At 46.8% G+C, this 18,356-nt stretch overlaps 1 protein-coding gene across 1 annotated transcript; it reads right to left on the bottom strand.

Annotated features, from left to right (window-relative positions):
* Positions 1–8,379: 8,379 nt before the first annotated feature.
* FAM170B (family with sequence similarity 170 member B) lies at positions 8,380–17,755 on the bottom strand. The gene is given in 4 exon segments (XM_082424704.1): positions 8,380–14,445; positions 14,448–14,915; positions 14,918–14,977; positions 16,330–17,755. Coding segments are annotated over 4 exon segments (864 nt in total). The 5' UTR covers positions 16,442–17,755; the 3' UTR covers positions 8,380–14,221.
* Positions 17,756–18,356: the final 601 nt, after the last annotated feature.

The following is an 18,356-nucleotide window of genomic DNA, read 5'->3' as shown; positions in this document are numbered from 1 at the left end:
CCCGCCCCCGCCCCTCGGGCCGCCTGCCCCCGCCGGGCCAGGGCTTCTGGGCGCCCCGAGCGGCGCAGGGCTAAGGCGCGGGCCCCCGCCGGCGATCCTCTCTGTGATCTGTGGGCGGCTCATTTCACCACCCCTATTTCACAGATGCGAAAACTGAGGTTCTGGGAGGCGATGGCTCAGACACAGGACATACTAGATGCAATGACATTGGAGGTCACTTTGCATTACAGGCCAGTTATTGCTAAGGGGAGGGTGTCTTGGAGGTTGGGGGGCGACTCCCAAATGCGGCGGCTTCCCTGACCTAAGGCTAACCTGCTGCCCAGGGAACCTCCTGCAGTCGCTCCACAGAGACCTTTGGGAGCCAAGGAGCAGCTGAATTTGGATGCGGGTGGGAGGGTATCAGGGACGGGACGCTTGGAAAATTGAGAAGGTCCACACAGATAAGTTCAGAGTGTGTGGACACTATAAACAATGATGGCCGCTTAGGGTGCCCTCAGCCACAGACCTGGGCTAGGTACTTTGCACCATGTCACTAAATCCCGACACTGTGAGACCCTGGGACAGCTTTTCAATCTCCATGTGCCTCAGTTTCCTCCACTTGTACAATGGGGAAATTGGCATGTCCCTCATTGGGTGTTGAAGAAGATCAAGTAAGACATTTCCAGTTAAGGCACTGCACCTGGCCCCTGGCCTGTGAATGTCACCTATCTTTACTCTTATTATTACAGATAAGGAAGCAGAGGCAGAGAGATGAAAGGGCTGATCCTTGCCAGGATGTGATGACAAGGCCATTCAGCCCAGATCACTCTGAGCCGATGGTCTTTTCACCATGCTTCTAAATTTGGGGCCTGAGCCTGACGTGCTAGTGCAGCATCTCTACAGCAAAGAAAGTGTATATGAGGTATGTTTTGTGTGTGTCTGTCAGGGGAGGGCTTTGTGGGGTTCCAGAAAAGGTGGGCCCTAATTGGGACTGGGGTCCCTGGAAGAGGAAGAGAACATGGCACCCTATCCTTCTCTCTAAAAGCAGTGAATGGGGGTGGGGAAGGCATGGAGACAGAGGTGGTGCTGCCCACTGATGCTCAGCCCCAGGGCACGTCCCAGAGGAGACGTCCACCCTGCAGCCCAGGCCAGTGGGTGTACAGCCCTTGTGATCTCTCCAAATGCCAGGTACTCCCTGGGGTCCAGGGTCTCCCTAGGGCTCTTCTAGCTGGGGGCCCTCACAAGGAGCAGGGCCCTGCAGGGACTGGGCTGACTGTCCAGACAGTCTGCCTGGAGGGAGCAGCTCCACCCCTCCTCACCAGGTGGGTGATGGAACTGGGGAGCCAGCGGGGAACTGGCTGCAAGGTTGCTGGGTCTGATGCCAAGGACAAGAAGTGAGGGCAAGAACGGATGTCGAACTGGATCCTACAGCCCAGGAATGCACACATTTCTGGGAGACTTCCAGACCAGAGCTTGGAAACCACTTTGCATGTGTGAGCAACTAAGCCTCACACCCCATCCCTGTGAGGTCCCAGGCTCCATTTTACGGGTTAGTAAGCTCAGGCTCAAAGAGGACTGGAGACCTGTCCAGGGCTCTTGGGCCACAGAGTATCTGGACGGGGAACTTGGATTCTGACTATGGAAGACAGCTTGGCGAGACAGCAGAAAGGATGCCAGAGGAGGAGGGCTGGTTCTGAAAGTCAACCGGCATCCCACCCCGGGTACCACTTGTGGGTCCTTGGGCAACATAACCTCTCTGAACCTCATTGTCCAGATGAAGGTGACACATGTAAAATGGCATGTCAGCATGACTGCACATGCGCAGGGCGCTAAGGAAGCGGCAGGACTGTTTGGTGTCCTCCATGACCTCCCACCTCCACCTTTGTGCTTGCTATTTACTCCCCATTGGTGGAAAGTAGAAAGGGCTGTTTACACAGGTCAGTCACATTTAAAGGAGCCAATTTTTGCTTTGGTCATTGTATCACTTTTTTTTTAAGGTTTTTTTTTTTTTTTTTTTTTTTTTTTTTTGATGTGGACCATTTTTTTAGTCTTTATTGAATTCGTTACAATATTGCTTCTGTTTTATGTTTTGTTTTTCTGGCCGCAAGGCATGTGGGATCTTATCTCCCCGACCTGGGATTGAACCCACACCCCCTGCATTGGAAGGTGAAGTCTTAACCACTGGACAGCCAGGGAAGTCCCCCATTGTATCATTTCTAAATATCGTTCTCTCCTTGCAGAATTGAGCAGATATTCCACTCAGCATTAGACTTAAATGCCCACCCTTTGCCTCGCTTTCTTTTTGCCAGGATTGATGCTGTGCTGGAGATTTAGGGGCTGGAAAGTGCTTTTCCTGCAGTTCTGCGATAGGTAACATTGTTCTCTTTTCAGCTGTGTGCTCTCCCAATACTTTTCAGCTTCCCAAATAATCTACTAGACCATCTTAATAAGACCTTTGCTGCATGACCCCGGAACAGGGAAACACACCCAGTCTCCAGGGCAGACACCGCCAATGACCCACATGAGATGCAGTATTTCAGTTGTTCTGGACTACAATAGCAAAGGCCTTCCAGATATTTACCTTCACCCCGCTGCCTGCTCACTCGCTTACAACCTTAGGACAATTTAAAACTCCTCCACCAACTTATTTGTCCAACCCCTGGCTCCATCAGGTCTATGTTCTGAATTAGAAGAATAATACAATCCAATTATTTTCAAAAGTTATCTCTTCTAAAAATCTCCCTGTCGGGGTTTCTGGACGAGCATTCAGACTGTTCTGAAGTTGATCCAGGTCCCTGTGGACACTAAGCTATGCGGAGGCCCTACTCAACTAATCCTGATTCTACCGGTCACCACCGAAAGAATCTTAGAAATCCAAATTCCCTCAAAATAAATGTGTTCTGCTATCACATGGCAGGCTGGGGAGTGGAGGTCTCCTTTTCCTCTTCCATTATTCAGTTGTTTGCTAAAACCTGGTCTGAGATGAAAGAAGAGGGTGTGGTTTTTTAATCAGCTTGATTTTGTGTATAGCAAGTATATTCCTAAGCTAAAAGCACCAAAGAAAAGTAAACACCCCCTTCTAAGGTGTTCGGTGGGTTTCTGTGTTGCTTTTTCAGTCTGGATTTATACAAGTAATTTTCAAGATCTCCTCCTCCTTAATGCTCACAGGCATTTTGGAGCCAAAAGCACTTAGTTGCATGCTTGAATTATCACCAATAGGGAGTGAACAAAGAGTATACTTCGGACAGAAAGGGTTTCAGCTGTGACTGATGGAGGGAGGATAGGAAAGAAGAGATCATGGTTACAGAGGATGCATCCATCCAATCAGAAGGAGAAGCCATCAACCAGCAATGGTGGAACTTTCATGAAACCTGCAGCATCTTTCCCATGCACAACTAGGGAAGGGATGTGGAGTGCACTGGTTTTTCCCTAAAGGTAAGGAAATATGAAGCTATAAGGCTGACAGTACATCTAGATAGAAATAGCTTCTCCAAACCAAGCTATAGTGTATAAGTTTGGGTCATTCCATGACCTTAGCAGTGATTGTGAGCTTGGTTGTCAGGCTCTGCAGGCTGGATGCAGAAAGAAATGGCCCCCAGATTCTAGAAGTCTCCAGATGGAAGGGACTGGAAAGAGGGTGGGATTAGGAACTGGACAGGTCATCTATATCACTGATCACAACAGAGCCCATGCCTGTTTGCTCTTCCTAGTCCTGCTGGCAACATCTGCCGTGAAAGCAGCCCTTGAACTGAAAATTAAAGGATGCTGGGAGAGTCCCGCCAGCAGCGGGTGAGGGACTGTTCCAGGCAAGGGAACATGTGCCAAGGCACAGAGGCTAAAGGACACAGGACTTTCAAGTCCCGCAGGTGGCTTCTGGGGGCCTAAAAGACCAGTTGAGTCTGGGGAGTGAGATGTGGATGGAGGAACAGGCAGGAACAAAGCCCTAGCGGCCCCCCAAATGGCAGATCCAGGAGTTTGCACTTCATCCCAATGATGGTGGGTGCCATCAGTGAAGGAGGGGAGGTGTCGCAAGGGTCCCCCAGGCATCACAGAAGGGGCACCACTAGGTTTGGAGGCAGGGGCTACTTTGAGTCTAATATCTCCAATGCAATTGACAGTAATCCAAGAGAAATGTTAAATTTCAGAGTCTATAACTCACAGTGAGGGTAGAGAAAAAGGAAAGACAATTGACTCATCCTCAAGCCAGTGTGAGATGCCTTGAAAACAAGTGTCATTGTCCAGGATCTGAGACAAGAGAAGGGCTGAGTACTGAGCCCTAGAAAACCCATTCCTGCACAGTGCCCAGTGCATGGTGGGCCATCAATGTATATCTCAGGGGTGAAGGAGAAAGAAAGGAAGTTGTTTCTTGGGCTACCATAACAAAGTGCCACAAACTGGGGGGCTTAAACCACAGAAATGTATTGTACTCACCGTTCTGGAGGCTAGAAGCCTGAAATCAAGGTGTCAGTAGGTTTGGTTTCCTCTGAGGCTTCTCTCCTTGGCTTGTGGATGGCCATCTTCTCCCTGTGTCTTCACCTGGTCTTTCTTCTTTGTGTGTCTGTGTCCTAATCTTCTTTTCTTATGAGGACACCAGTCATATCGGATTAGGGCCCACCCTAATGACCTCATTTTAATTTAATTACCTCCTTAAAGTCCCTATCTCCAAATACAGTCACTGTCTGAGGTGCTAGGGTTTAGGACTGCAGCATGTGAATTCTGGGGGAGATACAATTCAGCCCATAACAGCAGGGAAGAAGGGAGGAGGAGGAGGAGGGAAGAAGAAGGCAGCCAAAGAGGGAGCTGATGAAGGCGGCTGACAAATAGAGATGGGGGTAGGGAGCTAGGAGAATAGAGACTCAGTCACCAAGATCAGCTATCAAGGAGAGGGACAGCTGATCCCAAAACAAAGGCAACAAGAGAACCAAGAAAATCCTTCATTCACTCACCCTAGCCTGGGATTGAAAAACATAGCCTGGGAGTCTGGGAGAAGATACTTCTCTCCTCTCGTGCATTTCAGATGTTCCTAAATAGCAGCCTTTATTGGGCCACAGAGATCTGGAGCTGGGAGCAGCTTTCATGCCAGCACCCACCCCCTCAGCACCCCATCATCCCCGCATGGATGAGCCCATCCTGGTCTCCCTGCTCCATCCCCTGTGCCCTGTGGGTACTTATTACTTTGGGTTAATCAAACAAGGAAAGGTCAGTGCTAGAGTTTGGCAGAGGCTGTCCTTGGAGAGACAACCTTCAATAGGCAGCTTGGACCCCCTAGGGGGGTCTTTGGAAATGTGTGGGACATTTTTGATTGTCACAATGATTTGAGGGGTGGATGCACAACTGTCATTCAGAGGCAGAGGCCATGACATGAATGCCCTACATTGCAGTGGGCAGTCCTGCATGGGAAATAACAGTCCACGCAAAATGCCAATCATGCCCACTTTAGAAACAGAGAGAGTGATGGGAAGTCACTGACGCAGTCACTGGGGCAACCGAGGGCTTCTGGGGTTTTGTGAGAAGAGGGTGCACAAGATTCAGAGTCATGTCCAAGAGCAAACTGGCTGTTGAGTGTCTTCCACCAGCTCCAGGTCACCATGCTGTTCTTGGACTAGGCGTCTTTCAGCCGAGTCTCTCACGGCCAGCCTGGCTTTCCTCTCTGCCTCTGCAGAGGAGTGCTGAGTCCAGCTCTCAGCTCCCCCCAGGCCAGTAAAATCAGAGTCAGGACTGCTCAGGCTCCTCCAAAACACTGGCCCAGATAGAGCCAGGGCTGGTCAAAAGGGAAGCCTGGCTGATAGCTCAGCCAGCCTCTATCTCTGGCAGGCCCGGTTGCTCCTCCCAGCCTTCCTGTCTGGATGAGGACAAGATGCAAGAAGCTAGTGCTTTGTGCGGCATCTAGAGTAACCTCCTTCAGAGGTGAGTGAGAAGACATCCCACTCTACCTACCCTTTTACTCCCCTGAGGGCACACACATATGTACCCCACTCCACACACGGACGGATGAGAGATACAAGACATCTTCAGGGTACATTTCCCTCTTCCTGGCACCCACCCCTCCGCAGGTGAGCTCCAAGGTCTGGTCCCACTTCTCTTCCACGGCCCTGCCCTAACTGCGTTCCCATTCCCTCAGGGACTTTCTCTGAACCTCTAGCTAACTGATGAAATAATTCATGTAAAAGGCTGATATTGTCTTAGTGTGTGAGCTTTCCAAGGATATTATAATTAAAATAGAGAAGGACAAGTCTTAAGTCAATGAATGGCTCTCTGATGATGAAATTGCTGAACTGTTAATTGCCTGAAGAGAAGATCATGGGGACAAAGGGACAAGCTCTCTAGAGGGCAAAACAAACCCTCTTTTCCTTCTTTATAGTGATAGCCTTTATTCTAGAAATGCAGAGCCCCAGTCCTAGCTCAGTTTGGGATGTCTGGGCTAGTTGCTCCCTCAGGGGGGAGCTGGGTTTCTATCCTTTCAAGACTCTGCTTGAAGGGGTATCACCTCTTCCAGGAAGCCTTCCAAGCCCCCAAAGGCTGAGTTAAGTCCCCTCTTCAGAGCCCCCACGGTTTCCTATACAAATCTCTACACACAGCATCGTAAATGTCCCTGCTGGGCTCTCTGATACCTAATACAAGACACCGGCCATCAGTCATCTCTGTGTCTTTCCTGCATGTAGGTTGGCAATGGAATGATCTCAGATGGTATAGCTTTACATACTGTCCAGGCTGGGAGATTGTGTCATCTTAGCATGCTGCAGTGAGAACCCATCAGCCCCAGAAGAATCCGCCTTGTATTCAGTCCCATATTCATTTAGGAAGCAACTTGTTTTCGCAAACACCAAGCTCAGCAGTGACATAAAACTAATGTTGTTAGTTTGAGTTTTATTGCTGTTGTAATTGTGTTTGTATTTAATGTGTAAATTTGTTTTTATTTTTATGGTTATCAAGGAACTACATACTTGAATATTTGTGTTGTTTAAGTCATTGTGTAAGCAGCAATAACTAAGTCGATGCAGGCCTGTTCTTGGCCTTTGAAAGGATAGTATTCAAGTTTGCAAAATACTGCTGTAGGGAATTCTCACTCTCTTCTCCTGAGATCGATGGTACCTCACGCTGCAGTTGCTGGGTGTGCCCTGGGAGGGGCCGCAGGAAGTCCGGCGGCAGAGCATCAGCAAGCCCTCAGGTGTTACAGCATTGTTCACGGACCTTCTCTCCAGGTCCCTGTGCTCCAGCCCAGCCAGGCACAGCACGGCCCAGTGCAGGGCAGCACGTACCACATGCACACACACGTACACACCCACTCACACACAAATGCACGCACACGTGCTTACATGTACACACAGGGTCTGGCTCTTGGCGCCATGCTTTGAGCTCGAGACATGGCATTTTCATGAACTGCTTTTGTGAACGCTTGTTGCATCTTGCCTACAGCTCAGCACATCCTGGTCCTCATCATCCCTGGCCCAGCTCATCTCCAGGTGGGGCCTTCCACTCAGTCTCGCTGATGGGAAGCAGTAGAGACTTAGAAGATAATGGAAGGGAACATACTGTATTCTCTTAACCAACCTATGTGCCACCACGCACACACCAGATCCCCTCTGATGGGAGCCCAAAGCACTCTGAGCACTCAGGGCCAGTAAGCCCACTCCGTATTTGCCATAAGTCAGCCTCTTGGTCCCAAATTCAGTCATGCCATTCTGGGCGTATAAATCAACAAAATACTGATTAAGCACTCACTGTGCGCTTGCTCTCCTGAGGGCCTGAGACCCGGAAGCCTCCCCACCAGAGACAGGGACCTCCTCAAGCCTTCCTGGCTGCCGCCTGCCTGCCTCTGGCTTTTGCTCTTCAGCATCTATATTCATTTGTTAGCGCTGCCATAACAAGACACTGCAGCCTGGGGGGCTTAAACAACAGACATGTATTATCTCCCAGCTCTGGAGGACAAGTTCAAGATCAAGACGTCTGTAGGGTTAGTGTCTTGTGAGGCCTCACTCCTCGGTTTGCAGATGGCTGTCTTCTCCCTGTATCTTCATTCTGTGGTCTTTCTTCTGTGTGGGTCTGTGTCCTAATCTCCTCTTCTTTTTTTTTTTTTTTTTAATTATTAGCACCTTTAATTATTATTTATTTATTTATTTATTTTGGCTGTGTTGGGTCTTCGTTTCTGTGCGAGGGCTTTCTCTAGTTGCGGCAAGCGGGGGCCACTCTTCATCGTGGTGCGCGGCCCTCTCACTATCGTGGCCTCTCTTGTTGCGGAGCACAGGCTCCAGGCGCGCAGGCTCAGTAGTTGTGGCTCACGGGCCCAGTTGCTCCGCGGCATGTGGGATCTTCCCAGACCAGGGCTCGAACCCGTGTCCCCTGCATTAGCAGGCAGATTCTCAACCACTGCGCCACCAGGGAAGCCCTAATCTCCTCTTCTTATAAAGACATCAGTCATATTATTAGAGCCCAGCCTAATAATGACCTTATTTTACTTTACTTACTTCTTTAAAGACCTTATCTCCAAATAAGGTCACATTCTGAGGTACTAGGGGTTAGGACTTCAACTTTTAAATTTGGGGGAGGGGGACACAGTTCAGCCCATGACAGCATCCATAGCTGAGCACCTCAGAGACTCCCATGGAAAGGTCAGTCAGGACTCTGACATCTTTGATGGACCCTCATCTTCCCCCACCGAAGCCTCATACCTGGACTGCCTTTGTGATGTCACATTCCCCTGTCGATGTATCCTCCTTAACATCTGCCACTTCTCTCTTTCCCCTTCTGTCTCCCTTCTCCAATTTCCTTCATCCTGCTGCAGTGCCTTCCCCTTCTTCTCCCTGCAAAGCCCTGTTTTCATGATCTTGTTTTCTTCCCAGTTTCACTATCTTTTACCCTTTCTTGCTGTTGAGCTCCCACCACAGTTTTCTCATGAGATCTCCCTCTCACTCACAGCTTTCAACCTTTATAAGAAATGAGGACACACCACAAAAAGAGCTTTGTAATTTAACTCTCTTGAGTTGGCTGCGTCCTCATTCATTAGAAAGTGCTCTTAAAATCAAAGCTAATTTGATTCAGAAGAGCCAAGGATTAAGATGTCAAGAGCTGGGCTTCTCAGAATGTGGTCTATAGACCACAAATGTGGACACGGAAGGCCCCCAATGTCACTTCTAACCTCAGGTAATGTTTGATTAAATGTTTTATTGCCTTTTTATTATAAAAGCCATACTTCCTCAAATGGAAAACAAAGAATAATGCATGTTACAGGAAAACCAAAATTTATCAACAATTATCAACTGGAGATAATCACTTTGATGTTTCATTGCACTTGCAATATTTCCAAGAATATCTGTGTATCTACTGAATGGAATATTTTCCATGTTATTTCCTAATCAGTCACATTTAGTACATAGGAAATCTTTTGATATATATTTTGTCTCAATCCTTCGATTACCTCTTTTTTTTGGAAATTCATTTGAGTTTCCAAGGTAAGTATATTGTCTTTTTCTAAAAAATGAACAGAATTTTCTGTCCATTATATATAACTTTTCTGTTTCATGTTTTATTGAATTGGTTGTAACCTCCAGAAAAATGTTAAATAAAAATTGTAATAGATGACATATTTTACCTGATTTCAATGGGAACACTTGTAGATTTTTTGCTACTTGGTTTAAGATAAATACTCTATACCATCTGAAGAAAATTTCTATCCTTAGTTCTAAAAATAATATAGGAATTGTTGTATTTACTACATTTTTAATTGTGATATAATTTGCATACCATAAAATTCAGCTTTTTAAAGCATACGATTCAGTGGTTTATAGGCTATTCACAAAGTGTGTAATCATCACTGCTATCTAATTTCAGAATGCTTTCATCACCCCAAGAAGAAACCCCATATCCATTAGCAGTCACTTCTCGCTCCTCTCCTTTCCCTGAATCCCAGGCAACCATCAATCTGCTTTCTGTCTCTATAAATTTGCCTGTTTGGAAATTACATATAAATAGAATAATGCATTTTGTAGCCTTTTGTGTCTGGCTTCTTTCACTTAGAATAATATTTTCAAGGTTCATTCACATTATAGCATAGATCAGTACTGAATTCCTTTTATGGCTGAATAATTTTGTTTATCCATTCATCACTTGATGGACATGTAGGTTGTTTTCACTTTTTTGTATTAGGAATAATGTTGCTATGAATATTCATGTATAAGTTTTTGTGTGGACATTTGTTTTCAATTATCAGAATTGCTGAGCTGTATAGTAACTCTATTTTTAACTTTTTAAGGAACTGCCAGAATGTTTTCTAAAGTGGCTGCACCATTTTACATTCCTACCAGCATTGTCTGAGGGTTCCAATTTCTCCACATCCTCACCAACTCTTATTATTATGTCCTTTTTTTATGATAGCCATCCTGGTGGGTTTCTCATGTAGTTTTGATTTGCATTTCCCTAAAGGCAAATGATGTTGAGTATATTTTCATATGCTTATTAGTCATTTGTATATCTCCTTTGAAGAAATATTTTTCAAATCTTTAGCCCATTTTTAAATTGGGATACTTGTTTTTTATTGTTGAGTTATAAGAGTTCTTTATATATTTTGGATACCAGACTTTTATCAGATATGTGATGTGCAACTATTTCTCCCATTTTGTGGATCATTTTTCACTTTCTTAATAGTATCCTCTGAACACAGAAGTTTTTCATTTTGATGAAGTCCAATTTATATAATTTTTGTTTGCTTGTGCTTTTGGCGTCATATCTAAGAGAAACCATTGCCTAATCCAAGATCATGAAGATTTACACCTCTGTTTTCCTCTAAGAGTTTTATAGTTTTAACTCTTACATTTAGATCTTTTTTATTTTAATTTGTGTATGTGGTATGAGGTAGAAAGCCAGCTTCACTCTTTTGCATACAGATATCCAGTTGTCCCAGCCTATTTGCTGAAAAGATTATTCTTTCCCCCGTTGAATTATCTGGGCACCATAGGTGAAAAACAATTGACCATAAATGTATGGGGTTATTTTTGAATATTTTTCTTTTTAATATCTACTAAGACTATCATAAGATCCTTCTTTCAATATGAAGTATCGTTAGATTTAACAACTTCTGTCTTTACAGTCATGAGATGACCCAAACTCAAGTCATGGTGAATTGTTCTTTTCACACTCTATAAATTTGATTAGGTATCATTTTGTGTTTATAAATGAGATCAATATATTGTTTACTCTTTTAGTGCCATCTTTGTCAGGCTTTGTTGTCACATTTCTGTAAATTTCATAAAATAAGTTCCATCTCTTTCTGTAGTTTGGGAAAATAAAGGGTATAAAGTGGTTCAAGATCTAAAATGTTTGAGGTCCCTTGATCCTCTGGAAAGGTTCCCCTTACTCACCCTGATCCTTGTCTTATTTGGTGGAGGTCCCAGGTCTCTACAAAGTGATGAGTTTAAACCATGAATGAATACTTACCTCAGCTGAGTTTGAGATATGTTTTAAAAGTAAGTCACTATATGAAGAACAATTTTATCCCCTCCTTCCTCCATCCATGTCAGCTGAAGTTATCCTCTACATTAAAAATTTGTTTCGCCAATGTTCTTGTCATCTCTCATTTGTCCTTAATGCCCATCATCTTTCCCCCTGTCTCCAGCTGCTACTACTTAATCTAAAGAAAATACAACCTGTGGAATTGACATGTTTGCTTTTCTGAATACCTTGCATCTGTCTTTATGTTAAAATTTTGCTTCTTCGTGTGATGGTTAGAGTGTAGGCTCTGGAACCAGGCTGCCTGGGTGTGAAGCCTGATTCCGCTGTACACCAGCTCTATGACCTTGACAAGGTCTTAGTTTACTCACCTATAAAATAGGACTAATCCTAGGACCCACCTCTTTGGTTTGTGGAGAGCATTACATGACTTATTATTCATAAAGTGTTTAGAACAATGCTTGGCCCTTAGAATATCCATGTTTAACACATAAATACACTTGTCTTTTAAAGGCTGAAATTCCAGAGCTTAGATGCCATGCCTCATTTTGTTCCCTCTGCAACTGATTTCTAATAGAAATGTTCTCCTCTTCACCAGTGCTCACTATTTCTGGTTCAGCTGCCTCCTCTCCCCTTAGATAGTCCTTGGATTCTACCTGCCTACTGAGCTCCCTCCAACACCACATAGCTCTTCTCAGAAGAGCTTGACAAAGTTTGGACCATTGTCCTATCCTTTTTTTTCTTCCTGAAGGTCCTCCAGCCCTATTCACAGTGAACTGAGAAAGTCTGTGACTCTGCTGCATCTTGAAAATGGTGCTGCAATATCATCCCCATGGTTGACATCCATTCCAAAATGATCCCATAGCTTCTGCTGCACTGGGACTGGTACAGAGAATGCATCTAACACAAGGTCACGGAAAGGGCCATGGTAACCACACATACATAGATGACCACAAATCTATCTCCATCCCGTTTAACACTCTTCAAAGCCCCAGATCCTTCTAACTAGCTCCCTTCCAAAGGTTTCTATCATAAACTGAGCTTATTCAAAAGTGGGCTCACGGGCATCCCAGCAAATCTTGTCCTTTGGTGCTCCAAAATGGAACCCACATTCACCAACCACTCAGGTAAAAAAAAAAACAACAACACTTGGAAGTCGTTGTGGACAACTTCTTCTCACCACCCTCATCAAACACTAGCCCAAACCTGTGATTCGCATCTCCTAAATCTCTTTGAACTCACCCTGCCTACAGCTCTTCAACTGCACCCCTTGTCACCAGTGATGTTCTCTCATCCTTTCTTGACCCTGCTCACCACAGAGATCTTTCACAAAGGCCAACCTGATTTGCTTAAAATTCCTCAGGAGCTCCTTGCAGTTTTCAGGGGGAAAGAATTCAAGTTCCATCCTTTTGGCTGCCAAGCCCTACTTGACCTAACTGCCCACCTGCCTACGACAGAGAACATGAAGTTTCTCTCGTCAGGGGCTGGTTTCTCCGTATCTGGTCAGGATTCAGCCTCCTCTTAGGTGGCTCTTCTTTCCCCATTTTTCTTGCATTCTCAGCCTCCCTCTCTCTTTTGGATCGTTCCCACTACATATAAACTTGCTCTCTCCCCATCTTTGCCTTTTTGTAGTTTCCTTTTGTCCAGCTAAGCCATCATTGGTTTCCTTTTTAAACAAGCTTGCCAGCACAGCTGTCTAATGTTTGTGTCCAGTGGTTTTTTGTGTGTCCACTACTGCCCCATGCCCGCCTGGCCTCTGCCACCCTCAGTCCCCGGCACCCCTCTCATCACGGCCATCAGCAACCTCCATGTGCCAAATGAAAGGAAACATTTTACCCTCAGCTCACTCCCACTCACTCTCACTTTTAACATGGCTCACCCGCTCCTAGAAACAATCTTTCTTAGTTTTAATGACTCTGAAGAAAACTCCTGGTCTCACTAATTCTACCTGTCCTCCCAGCCTTTGTGTGGAACGTTTTCCTTCCTCAACAACCAGCATGAGTTTGGGGGCCCTCCGCTGGGCTCCCCAAACCTCCTTTAGGTGATTCATCCCCTTGGCTTGCAGTTTTCTGTCCTATCTGCCTCTCACTGCACGATTGGGGTACATGTCTCAGCATGCCTAACACACAGTGGGCCATCCATGTATTTTCTTGAATGAATGCAGCCCCCTGTAAGGGCAAAGAAAAATTTTGTAGCAACATTTTAAAACAGAGTTGACATATCTGAACTCATGGGTCAGCAGGACTTACCCAGCCCCCATCTCTACCTCTGGGAACCTGCTGTCTCGGGATGTCCGTGCCAGTGTGTAACCTGCAGAAATGGCAATTTCCGGTGGGTCCAATCCAATAACATGATTCACTCAATTAGTCATTGCCTTAAACTTTGAGTTATTCAAGTTTAATCCCATTAAAATAAGACATAGAACTAGGGCCTATGATGAGTTCCTAACAATGAAAACAATAGGGCTGATGCTTCATTTGCAGTTGGCTCTCCTGTGAGTCACGACCCGCTAGACCCACCAGAAAAATAAGAATTCCCTTGGCCACACGCTTGCGGGCTTCAGGTCTTGCACCCACCGTCAGAAACACTTGATTCGGGTTTTGAAATGGACTGTAGTTGAAACGCTGTGCCCTTTGGAGGGTGTGTTCCCCGTCCCTTCTCACGGCCCTCCCATTTTGGCACGCTTCCTTCCCCGGCCCTCATCCTCTCTCCCTGCCCCCGTGGCTGTGGTCCTGATGGCCGGAAAAGAAGCAGCTGCGGTGCCAGAGGTGAGCGCAGGGCGGGGCACATCACCTCCAGCTCATTGCTTCTCTGACCGTGACTGTGACGGAAGCAACTTGACATGGGGTCTTGGACTTCCACTACTGTCCGAAGTGCTCTGCCCCTCCTCCTCTGGCTCTTGCTCCTGCACTTGGCCCCGGGCCCACCTTCTCTCCGGCAACTCCTCGTAAAAGATCTGGCAGCTGAAGCCCTCTTGGATGCCATACTGGGCGTGCTCCAGCAGCACCTCCAGCGTGGGGAAGACCGGCAGCAGGCCACACACCGCAGCCCGTGGCTGGTGGTGACCAGCCAGTGCGGGGTGGCCCGCAGCTCCTGCAGGCAGCACTCCAGGGGCACCAGCAGCTCCGTGTCGTCCGGCTCTGGGCAGTTGTTGCTCCTGCCGGCTTCCAGTTCCCAGCGCAGGTCGGTGTTGGAAGCCTTCTCAAAGGAGGAGCCTTTCCGCCTCTGCCTCTTGATGAACTCTGCTTCGTGGATGCGGGGCTGCCGACCGACCGGCTCAAAGCCACAGTCGGTCTCCCAGGCCACGGCCACACCCTGCACGGCCTTCACACGGGTGTAGAAGGTGCACACGCTTTGCCGGGCAGCGTCCTCGCCGCCACACGTGCTGGAAGAGCAAGACTGGCACTGGGAGTAGGACTGGTACCCGGAGGAGGGCCGGGACGACGGCGAGCTGCCCCAGCCCAGCACGCCCCGACCCTCGCCGGAGAAGTAGATTCCTCCTCGTGGGCAACGGTCAGGCCAGGCCACGGAGACGGCTCCTCTCTCTTAGAGGTCCCTGGGAGGCAGAAGGACATTTTCATCGGTGCTGAGGCAGCCGTGCCACAACCCACCTCAGGTCTCTGAAAGGATGCAGGCTCCAGGGGCCCCTGGGCAGGTACTTTCTCCTCCCTGTGCCTGTTTCCCCATAAAGTGGGGATGAAATGCCTTTCTCTTGGGGCGAGGGTAAGGATCAAAAGTATAAACAGATATATCTGAAAGTTAGGGATGTGATGACGGGGATCAAATAATGTCTGAATGTCATATCCAACGCCTTGACTAAACCCGAAAAGGCCATCAGCTGCTGAATACAGACTGTGGGACACCTACCCACACAGGGCAATCCTCTTTGTTGATAAGAAGGAATAAACTACTGTTACATGCAAAACATGGATGAGTCTCTAATGCACTCTGCTAAATGAAAGAACTCAGGGTAAAAAGGTCATAGAGTATTTGATTCCATTTAGATGACATTCTAGAAAAGGCAAAACTATAGGGAGAGAGAAGAGAACAGGAGTTACCGGAAGCTAAGGGCAGCGGGGGAGCTGGCTGTAAAGGGTCACTAGGAACTTTTAGAGGGTGATGAAAATATTCTGCATCATGATCTTTGTGGTGGTTAAACAAATGTGTACATGGCAGAATTCTTCAAATTGTACACAAAATCGGTAAGGTTTGTGTATTTAAATCACAGTTCAATAAAGCCAGTTTAGAAAGCCAGACTTGGGAAGTGCTTTGGCCAGGCCACTCAGCCCCACCTTCCCCCTGGCGTTTGTAACATGTCTCATCTTCCCACAGGGGCATCTCACCCTTTCCTTGAACATTCACTGGATCCCGTCACCATATAAGTGCTAAGTGCTTGCCACATTTTAACTCATTTAATATTAAAAAAAAAAAAAAAAACCGAAGAAATTCCATTGTTATGATTTTTGACAAATTTAGAAACTGAGGCACAGAGCACTGAAATGATTGATGGAGCCAGAGCTGGTGCCGGTCACTCAGTCCCAAGAGCCGGTGTGACCCTTATGTGCTGCCCACGGTCACTTCAAATTGATGTTCTAGACTAACTTTAATCCGTTTATTATAAAGGAAATTTTTACATCACTGCTGAAATCACAGAACTGACATGTCAATTCTGTTTTTTTCAAAGCGCATTAAAATATATGACTAACATTTTAGGATTTCATCTTCATGCCTTCTGAAATCACCTCATGTGCTCACAACAGCGGTCTCAGTCAGACCCACGTCCATTTTTATGGTCAACACAGCACTTTGGTGACAGCACCGAGGGGCAATCTGGTGCCCTCCCCTCCCCTTCCCCTCCAGGGCCACCCTCTCAGGGACACATCAGCCACACCCTTTCTTTCGACCTACCTGACCAGTGCACTTCCACGCTCTCCTCCATGGACCCTGGGCTGGCCAGGCTGAGGGTGGTCCCGTCCGTTGGTGACTGTTCTCCCCTATGGTCCGTGAAGTGACGCTTCATGATGACACCAGTGCCCAAGGACTCAGAGCTCCAGCTGTTGGGTGAGAGTTGGCTCGGGCAGTGCTGAAGCCCTCCGCTGACCCCAGGCCGAGTGGCTGCTAGGCATCCATGGTCACTAGGCTCCTGGCTTTATTCTGTGACCTCATCAGTGACACTGGTCTGTTCTGTGACCCATGGCAAGGACAGAGACCCAGCCAGGATGCCAGGAGAGGCCCCCCACCAGGATCTCATTCCCTGTCGGGACCTTTCCTGCTTTGTGTATTGTCAGGGACTCAAACATAAAGCACAGACACACACACATATAAACACATGTACACACAAATAGACACAAACACCTAAACACACGCACATAGACACTTACACACATGTGAACACATGTATACTCATACCGACACACACATAATCACTCAGGCACACATACTCTCAAACATACATAAACACACACATTTAAACACACAGAAACATACACACACACACACACATACAACTTCAGACCACATTCACTTAACCACACACATGCTCACACATGTACTATCATCACCCAACATCAAAGTGGGCCTACCTTAACCGTGGCAGCAGCGGGTGACCTGAAATCTTGCCTCCCCGCCACTACTCCAGAGTCGCCACTGCTGCCTCATTAGGGCTCTTGGAGCTCCGTGGCCTGGGTCCCCAGGCGCCTCCTCAAGTCTCCCCCCTCTCTGCTTACCCTCGCTCAGCTCCAGGGACTCAAACATACCAGGGATGCCCCTGCCTCTGGGCTTTGCATTTGCCCTACCTTCTGCCAGGAGCGCCCTCCCCTAGGCCCCGCATGGCTCACTCTGTCTCTGTAATCTCTGCTGAAACAGCACCTATCAGAGCCACCCAGCATCCGTCACCCTCAGACTCTATAACATGTGCATGTATATGCATAACAACTTCCCTGCATTCATCAGCTTCTTCCTAAGCTCCATGAGGAGAGAGACGTCATTCATTTCCCCCTCTATATCCCTAGCATCTGGAATACATTGACACATTAACAAGCATTCTAGAGATAATTGTCAGATTAATGAATAAATAAATGATGAACACGTTGGACAGTATTTGGATGAGCTGACAGGGGCCTGCCTGCCTAGGGGAGCTGCCTTCTTTCTACCCCTTAGATCCCTGTGGCCCCAAGGCAGGCTGGTTCTCACCCCACAACTCAGAGTCCCCTCCTGCTTCTCCACCTGCACAAACCTCACTCCACACACAATCACTCTGGCACATCTTCCAGCTTGCCGTCTCTCTCTGCTCCAGGATGTCTTAGGATTTGAAGACACTTCCTCCAAAACACTTCTCCCCATATCCCCCCAACCCCTGCTCAGTCTCACCAATTCGATTCCTCTGGATCTCAAATTCTCAACAGCTCAAAAGGTGATAGATTGAAAACAATCCCAATATTCTGAAAGCAACACCAACACCAGTGGCACAGCCAGCATCTAGGAATATACTCCTCTCCAGAACGAGAAGCCACTATGTAAAGGAGAATACCACAGAGCTTTACTGAGCAATGGAAAGTCACACTTGCACCTACAAAGAGACAATGTTCCCTGGCAGGAAGAGGAAACACAGCAAATGTATTCTTTCTTGCCTAACAAATTAAGAGACTTGCCTTTAAAAACAAGGGGTACTAGCACAAAATTTAAATAGATCAATGGAAGACAAAGATAGTCCAGAAAAAGATCACATGACGTATTTGAATTTTTAAGAGATAAAGTAAATAACAAAAGTCTGGGAGAAAAAAAAATGATGCTGAAAACTTGTATTCACTTTTAAAAAAAATCAGCTTTGGTATCACCTCATATAAGACAACTAAGACTTTTTTATGGCTCTGGGGTTGCTTTTTAATTTAAAAATGTTTAGAAAGAAAATATAAGTTAACATTTGTAATTATAGG

This window comes from Balaenoptera physalus (genome assembly GCF_965194825.1).
Source record: "Balaenoptera physalus genome assembly, chromosome: 14".
Taxonomy (NCBI): Eukaryota; Metazoa; Chordata; class Mammalia; order Artiodactyla; family Balaenopteridae; genus Balaenoptera; species Balaenoptera physalus.
Note: the sequence above shows the minus strand (reverse complement) of the source record. Positions and strands in the feature narration are given on the sequence as shown.